Source organism: Mustelus asterias, chromosome 20 (assembly GCF_964213995.1).
Source record: "Mustelus asterias chromosome 20, sMusAst1.hap1.1, whole genome shotgun sequence".
Taxonomy (NCBI): Eukaryota; Metazoa; Chordata; class Chondrichthyes; order Carcharhiniformes; family Triakidae; genus Mustelus; species Mustelus asterias.
Genome location: NC_135820.1, coordinates 78,010,603 through 78,019,604, shown reverse-complemented (window position 1 = coordinate 78,019,604; position 9,002 = coordinate 78,010,603). Strand labels below are relative to the sequence as shown.

Below are 9,002 nucleotides of genomic sequence, written 5' to 3'. Positions count from 1 at the left end.
TCTTCAGCTGCAGGGTCACAGTAATCAAGAGCAGGAACCTTAAGAGCAATCAACCAGTTGCAACAAGCCAACGAAAACTAAAAGAGACATTCAAGGGCCAGACACAGTACAGGATAGATCTAAAAGACTGATCTTTATGGGAGAGGTCAAAGCTACAAGGTGCATGAAAGATGACTCTGTAAACAGTGCATAAAAGGTAATTAAGCACACTACTTCAGATTAAACCACAATGGTGGGTTAAAGTGGGCAGGTTCAAACAACTGACAGGCAACTTTATGTAAGGAAATTTAACTTTACACCCCAACAGATGGTATGGATTCCAAGTAAGATCACAACCCGAAATTATTTCAGGAATTGTTAGATTCTGGACTGTTGGGATTTCTCCAGACAGTAAGCTTGGATGTGCCAAAGGGTTCATTGATCCTTTATTGCCACATTGTCAAAATTCTAGAACTCCTGACCTCGCAGCATTGTGGGAACGTTTCCACCACAGACAGGTAAAAAAAGACCCAACACCAACCTTCTCAGGGGCAACTAGGAATGAACACTAAATGCTGGCCTTGCCACAAGAACTATTTTCAAAATCATTGTGTGGTCCTGTGAACTACTGCCACTCTAAATGAAATCAATCAACTCAGCACTGAGCCTGGGAATTCAAGCTCAGACCACAGTGGGATGCATATCTGTAAAGTTATCCCACCTATTTGCTGCAATTTCAGCACAGAAGCCTTAGTTCACATCAGTTTACTGAACTTTCCATGATTCTTCTACAAAACGATAGGAGAATTCGCCTCTGATGCTACATTAGGGTTTGCACTTTCCCACATTGTGTTATCTGAAAGGTTTTTCCCAAACAGTGTAACGATTATTTTGAATACTATAAATTGTTGATCCATTACACATCAAAAAAATCTGCATAACCCCATGACTGCCAATCTACACTTACCAAAGTTTATCATGTCAATTATTCAGCCTCAGAATACTTGCACCATATCAGGGATTTGTACTGCATTGTAACATCATACACTGGAGCACACTCTCAGAGTGTCAGTGATGTTTTGCTGAGGCCCCATGCATGCACGACTCAGTGAATGTGGTGCCCAGTCTAGTGGGGATCCGGTCTGTGGGAGATCCAGTCTGTCTGAAATGCCTTTTCTGTGGGATCCCATTTACCTGGATTGCAGTCTTTGTGGGATTGTGTGGGATACAATCTGTCTGTATGAGTTCGAGAATAATCTATTTGATGTCCATCCAACCTGTGGATTGGGTCCGTTTGAGATTCCATCTGTCTGCCATGCAGTCTGTCCAGGATCCACAACATGTCGCACGTTTTTAGTCACCAGATCCACTCTGTTTGAGGCAGTCCCAGAGGGACGTGAAGCCACCCTCCCAGCACACACCCAACCCTTCTTAAATATATGTTTTAAAGTATTTCAACACAAACTTAACATCAGTTTCTCCCTGGCCCATGAGCTGACACCATTAGACTGGGGCTGGTTTTAATTCTTGGGTGGAAGCCACGGTTTGACATTCGGTTCATTGGTTCAGTGTGGAGTATGTTAGGATGCCCTCTATCTAATATCCGCGAACAAACACATGCGCTTAAATGCTCTCTAAATGAGGGGGTGTCTCGGGTCGCTCTCACTGAAACGACATTGGGAGGAATTGAGCAGAGTTGGGGAGAGGAGCAGTTGGGCTTCAGGAGCAGCTGTGGCTGGGATTCTCGCACAGCTGGATGACCTCAGCTTCCACCAGAGACTGGTGACCCTCGCCGTCCGCTGGCCTCATTCTCAGGTTGATGGAGCCGTAGGTTTTTCTGGCTCTGCCAGTGACCATGAGGTTCCTCCTGCCGTACAGCTCACCTTTGCAGATGGAGAGCATGAGGAGCACGGACAACAGCATCCCTCCCAGTGTCAGCAGCCCCAGGCCGGCAATGATGCATTTGTCCAGATGTGAACCCAGTAAGGCATAGTGTAATTCCAGCCTCTCCATCTCCCGGGCTGTCACCGTGTCCGGGTCCACCTTAGATTCCCTGGGAATGGCATAAGCGATGACCACCAGGGTGATTCCTGCCACCAGAAACACCAGCGCCACCGTGAACCCATAGTCAGCCGAGTGGATGCCCGCGTCCGCTTCGGGCTCCTCCTCGGAGCGGGGCGAGTTCTCCTGGCCTCTCTCCCGGCTGGATGCCGCCCCCACCCCGCCCGGAGAAGCATGTCCTCTGCCGCCGGCGGCCGGCGGCTGTTCCCGGGAAGTGAAGGAGGTCTCCTGCTCGGGCTGCCCGCTGAGCACCGGAGCTGTCCTCGGTGCTGAAACCTTGCGGCTCCAGGGCGCGGCGCCGCCCTTCGCTCTCAGCCCAGCCTCTGGGTCATCACTTGTGTCCCCGGCTTCGGTGCTCCTCAGTTCCAGAGGGTGATAGCATTCCGCAGACGCCATTGGAACCCGTTTGCCGTGTACATCCCAGCGATGCTTAACTGCAATAACCCTGCAACTGGAGGCGAGGCGAGAGCACAGTCAGACACAGGAATTGTGAGTGAAAGCAGGAGGCACATCAGGAGCAGAAACACTTTAAAGATCACCAACCAACCCGACAGAGCTCCAGGGTGCGGGTCAGCTGCTGCTCTGGGGATGGAAGAATTTCCCGGCCTTTGCTTCTTGCGACTATTTAAAGGGTTGCAACTACAGAGGTTATAGATGCACCAATTTACAGAGAGAGGTTACACCAACACTCAACATGCAGATATCTCCCACTCCACCGCCACATCCAACAAAACAATTCCTTTTTTCATTAAAATATAATCCAGCACTCTCCAATACTCCCCCGGATAAACTTCAACCCAGGGATGCACTTTATCCTACAATGCTTTACTGATCCAGTTTATGAGTGGAGATATTCCTACTGCGCTCTTACTCTCTGGAATATTCAGCGAGCAACCCCCCTGGGAAGGCTCGGCGTTTGGTGACTAATCCCATTAACCCTCCCCCCCCCCCCCCAGTTCCTCAAATCGTTCTCATTTTAACAGCAGGAGTCTTCGGCTGCTCCCCCCTCCCCTCCAGGATTCTCCCTTTTAAACCTCTCGGCTCTCCCTGTCCATTCTCCCTCTGCCGCTTCTCCTTCAGCCTGGCTCCAATAACAGGAGGAAGGGTGGGACGAGGACAGAGCTGAGATCCTCTCTCTATCCCGCGCCCAGGAGTTAAACCTCGACTGTGAGACAGAGCGAAATAATGTCGGTCATCATGGGTCAGGTGTCCTTGGACGGGTACAGAGAGATCCACCCCCGGCGGGGGGAGGTGAGATGGTCAGACTGACCGGCCCTTTTGTCCTTCCTGCTTTTATCCACCTGCTACTTTCTGAACTGCGAAATATCCAAAGTTTCTCTCCTTCAGTTATTTCCACAATTACAATTTCATTGGAAACACCTTTCTCGGAGTTGGGCGGAAGCCTGACTGATGATTTTATGTCGCCAGCAGTTTCTGATTCGGATCCCAGGTTTAGGGGCGCGCCGACTACCAGTTAATCGGGGAGGACAGAGAGAGACATAAACTGTACAATGGCGCCTGCTACCAGCAGCGAGCCGGGCCGGGCTGGACTCAGGCCATTTATCTGTTAGTAAGGCTCTGACATCTGCATCCATCACTCCCAGGGCCCGGGCGAGCTCGTGGTGCGGTCACTGCTGATTTAAAGGCATCCCTCCCAAACTACTCTATCCCAGTCATCCAAAAACTGTCCCAAAATCACAGGAAATTTCCATACACGAAACAATTATTCACAGCCGCTTAATTCCCGGCGGTAACTTGCCTCTAAATGTAATTGTTCATGTCCTTAATCTATCAAATCCTGACACTGTTACTGCAAGATGCCAGACTCTGTAACTCGCACACAACAAGCGTGCTTGCTATCCAGGCGCTGTCTGCCCGAGATGTAAGTCACATTTCGAAGCAATCTGCTGACTCCTGCTCCAAAGGAACTCTCTTCCTCGGTTATCTTTTAACCCTTTCCACTCTCCGCACAAAATCACCACAATCTCTGACTCCGGATTCCCAGGCACCTGTCAATCGGGGGCGAGGGGGGGGGGGGGGGCTTTAGTGTGAGAAAGACATGATATCGACCAAAGGCTGTTACATCCCCCCGGGATCATTCTCAACACTTTACGCTCTCTGTTCTGCCCCCTCCCCCCCCCGCTGGAATTTGCGTGCCATGCAGTCTGATTTATTCAGGCTGTGGGCTCTCTCCATCCTCCTGCTTCCGTGAGCTTCCCACGGTTCAGTGTAAGTTTGGGCTGATTCTGTCTGACAGGCCTCGAGTCCCGTATCCAGTCCTAAAGGTGCAGGCTGGAATTATTCTCACGCAACCCATTGCCAATAACCCTTGCAAATAATGCACTCATTCCCGCAATTCAATCCTCCCCTGTAAATACCACACCCTCCCTGTAAATAACACACCCCTCCCCGTAAATACCACACCCTCCCTATAAATACCACACCCTCTCCATTGTAAATACCACACCCCTCCCCGTAAATACCACACCCGACCTGTAAATAACACCCCTCCCCGTAAATAACACCCTCCCTGGAAATACCACACCCTCTCCATTGTAAATACCACATCCTCTCCATTGTAAATAACACACCCTCCCTGTAAGTACCACACCCTCCCTGTAAATAACACACCCCACCTCTAAATAACACACCCCACCTCTAAATAACACACCCCGTAAATCACAGCACCCCAGTAAACGCACCTTCCTGTAAATAAAACAGCCCCTCCCCATAAATAACACACTTTCTCCACTGTAAATACCACACCCCTCCCTGTAAATAACACACCCCTCCCCTGTAAATAAAACATCCCCTCCCCGTAAATAACTCCCCATAAATAACAAACGTCCACCCTGTAAATAACACATCCCCTCTACTGCAAATAAAACACCCCCTCCCCCATAAATAACCCAGCCCCCTGTAAGTAACACCCCCCCACAAATAACATACAGCCTCCCCTATAAATACTACACACCCTCTCTGTAAATAACAAACTCCCTCCTGTAAATAACATGCCATCCACTGTAAATAACACACACCTTGCCTGTAAATAACCCCCCTCCTGCAACTTATACAACTCCTCCCCTGTAATTAACACACACCCTCTATGAAAACAACAAATACCCTCCTGTAAATAACACACCACCTCACTGTAAGTAACTTACCCCTCCTCTGTAAATAACACACACCCTCCTGTAAATCACACACCCTTCCTGTAAATGACACAGCTCTCCCTTGTAAATAACACCCCATCCCTGTAAATAACACTTCTTGTGTAAATAACACTTCTTGTGTAAATAACACTTCTTGTGTAAATAACACACCATCCTGTAAATAACACACCCCTCCTCTGTAAATAACACACCCCTCCTCTGTAAATAACACAACCCTCCTTTGTAAATTACGCCTTCCCTGTAAATTACACACTCCCTCACCTGTAAATAAACTCTCCTGTAAGTACCACAGCCCCTGTAAATAACACAACTCCTCCAGTAAATACCACACCCCCTCCTCTGTAAATGACATTACCTCCCCTGTAAATAACACACCTGTTCATAGAAATCATAGAAATCATAGAAACCCTACAGTACAGAAAGAGGCCATTCGGCCCATCGAGTCTGCACCGACCACAATCCCACCCAGGCCCTACCCCCATATCCCTACATATTTACCCACTAATCCCTCTAACCTACGCATCTCAGGACACTAAGGGGCAATTTTAGCATGGCCAATCAACCGAACCCGCACATCTTTGGACTGTGGGAGGAAACTGGAGCACCCGGAGGAAACCCACGCAGACACGAGGAGAATGTGCAAACTCCACACAGACAGTGACCCAGTGTTCTGTAAATAACACACCCATTCCTGTAAAGAACACACCGCTCCCTGTAAATAACTCACTCCTCCAGTAAATAGTACACCCACGCCCTTCCCCTTAACACCCTCCCTTAAATAATGCAACCCCTCGCCTGTAACACATCCTTTCCCCTGCAAATAACGCCCCCTCCTGTGAAAAATGCAACCCCTCCACTGTAAATAACACACACCCTCCCAGTAAATAACACCGCCCCCTTAAATAGTACATTTCACCTGTAAATAACACAAATCTCCCCTTAAATGACACACCCCTCCCCTGCCAATAGCATATCCCTCCTCATAAATAATACCCTTCCTGTAAATAACGCACCCCTGCTTTTAAATAACATGCTTTTGTAAATAACACATCTCTCCTCTGTAAATAACACATCCCGTCCCCTGTAAATAACACATCCCGTCCCCTGTAAATAACACATCACTCCCCTGTAAACAACACACACCCTCCCCTGTAAATAACAGCCCCCTCACTGTAAATAACACCCCCCCCTCATTGTAAATAATGCACTGCCTCCTGTAAATAGCACACCCCTTCCTGTAATTATCATACCCCCTCCAGTAAATAACACACTTCTCCTGTAAATAACATACTCCCTCCCCTGCATGACATCCCCTCCTACAAATAATACAACCCCTCCACTAACAGTAACACAACCTTCCCCATAAATAACACACCTCGTCCCATGTAAATAACATAACCCCTCACCTATAAATAACACCACCTTCCCCTGTAAATAACATATCTGTAAATAACACATCCCTTCTCTAAATAACATACCCCCTCCTGTAAATACCATACTTCCTTCTGTAAATAACACACTCTCTCCCCTGTAAATAAAACACACCCTCCCTGTAAATTACACACCTCTCCCCAAAAATAACACATCCCCTCCTCTGTTAATAAAACACCCTCTCCCATATGAACACTCTTCCCTGTAAATAACACACCCCTAGCATAAATAATACCCCACCCCTGTAAAAAACAAAACTCTCCTTGTAAATAACACATCCCATCCCGCGTAAATAGCATAACACCTCACCTATAAAGAACACTACCCCTCCCCTGTAAATAACACCTCTCCTGTAAATAGCATACTTATACTGTAAATAACACACCCCTACCTGTAAATGTCACCCCCCACCCCTGTAAATAATACCCTGTCCTGTGAAAAAAGCAACTCTGCCACAGTAACTAACACACACCATCCCCTGTAAATAACATACCTCTGCCCATAAACCATCCCCTGTAAATGATGCACCCCTCCCTGTAAATAACACACACTTCCCTGTAAATAACACATTCCTCCCTTGTAAATAACACACCCTCTCCCCATAAATAATACAACCCCTCCACTGTAAATAACAAACCCTCTTCCCCTGTAAATAAAACACCCCTCCTCTGTGAATGACACACCTCTCCCATAAATAACACAACTCCTCCCCTGTAAATAACACCCCCTCCCATAAATAACACAACTCCTCCCCTGTAAATAACACCCTCTCCCATAAATAACACATCCACTCCTGTAAGTAACACACCACTGCCTGTAAATAACACCCCTGCCTGTAAATAACATACCCCCTCTGTAATGACTTCAACGAGACCCATGGTGTGGACCTATTAGAGTACGAGCTCCTTGATTAAGGCAATAATGGCTTGTCCAATCAGGGAGCCCTGCCTGTGTACATAATTTGGAGTGGCAGGGTTACTGGCACTCCGAGTTTATACTCTTTATGAGGAAGTACCTGTCTGAATGTTGCTGACTGTGTATGTATATTGACGTTTGTGGAAGGGAGACTGACCTCAGAGGAGTTATTTCAATGGCAATGAGGTAAAGCACGACCCTGAGGGAATTTGCTCGGAACAGTTGGCCTAAGTTCGGGTAAGCTATTTTTATGCATCATACGTTTGTTTGGAAAACTAGACTCATTTGACCCTGTCGTTAAGGACTGGACCCAATATGTGGAACGCATGTGTTACTTTCTTCGGGCAAACGACATTATGGCAGACGAAAAACAGCGGATGATATTCCTGACCACCTGTGGTATTTCAGCATTTGCTGTTACTTGGAGTTTAACGTTCCCTGAGGCACCGGATACTAAAACGTTTCAAGAATTAGCTAAACTATTTAGTAAATACTATGACCCTAAGCCAGCTTTAATTCTGAGATGTTATCATTTGCACTCAGCAACCTGAGAACCAGGGGGATCTATATGGATTTCCTAACCAGGTGAGAGAAACATGTGAATTTGGTTTAACCCAAAACAAGATGCTTAGAGACTGTCTGGTATCCAGGAATAACAATGTTCCTATTCAAAAACACCTATTAGCTGAAGCTCAACTGGACTTCAAACAGGCGCTACTGCTGGCCTTATCATTGGAATATGCTGCAAGTGGAGCATATAAGTTCCAAGGTATCTCAGTGGAAGTGGACACCCATGCCAGTTCAACTGAGCGCAGGAGATTACATAGTCTCACTCAAGACGTATCCAGATACATGTAACTCCAGGTCTGCTCACAGCACAGCTCTGAAGGAAAGCCAAATTTCGACCAAACTGTTCAATTTTCCTTCAGAACCCTGCCAGGTAAGTGCATTGTAATTGTTGCTGGTATGTGGAGTGGAAACAGCAAAGGAATCCTACAAGATATAGATTTAGAAAAACAACTCGTAGGCCAGTATCCAAGAGAGTTCACACCCTGGAAGGTCCACCTACATCTGGTTTTGAAGAATTAAATTGCATATCGCTGTCCAAATCGGACCCAATCAAGTTAAATGTATGATTAAATGGACATCACTAGTCGATAACAGTGTGGCCGTATTGGTGGTCAGAGAATCAGTGTTCTCAGAATCAGATGCTGGTTTCTGATAATGGACCGTCCCTTACCAGCAAGGAATTCACCAATTTTATGAATTGGAATTGAATTTGACACATTAGGACAGCGTCATATTATCCATCTAACGGTCTTGCGGAAAAAACGGTCCAGAGCTTGAAAGCAGACTTAAAGAAATAGCCTCTTTGGACATCAAACTTTCCACATTACTGTTTGATTATAGAACAATCCCCCTGCAACGACTGCTGAGTTGCTC

General features: G+C 46.9%; 1 protein-coding gene across 1 annotated transcript; it reads right to left on the bottom strand.

The window, feature by feature from the left end:
* Positions 1-1,698: 1,698 nt before the first annotated feature.
* Positions 1,699-2,436, bottom strand: tmem74b (transmembrane protein 74B). The gene has a single exon (XM_078236084.1). The coding sequence runs from the start codon at positions 2,434-2,436 to the stop codon at positions 1,699-1,701; it is 738 nt and encodes a 245-aa protein (XP_078092210.1).
* Positions 2,437-9,002: the final 6,566 nt, after the last annotated feature.

Bases quoted from the DNA above. Each gene is read 5' to 3' on its own strand.
- tmem74b (XM_078236084.1), bottom strand. From the start codon at position 2,436: ATGGCGTCTGCGGAATGCTATCACCCTCTGGAACTGAGGAGCACCGAA.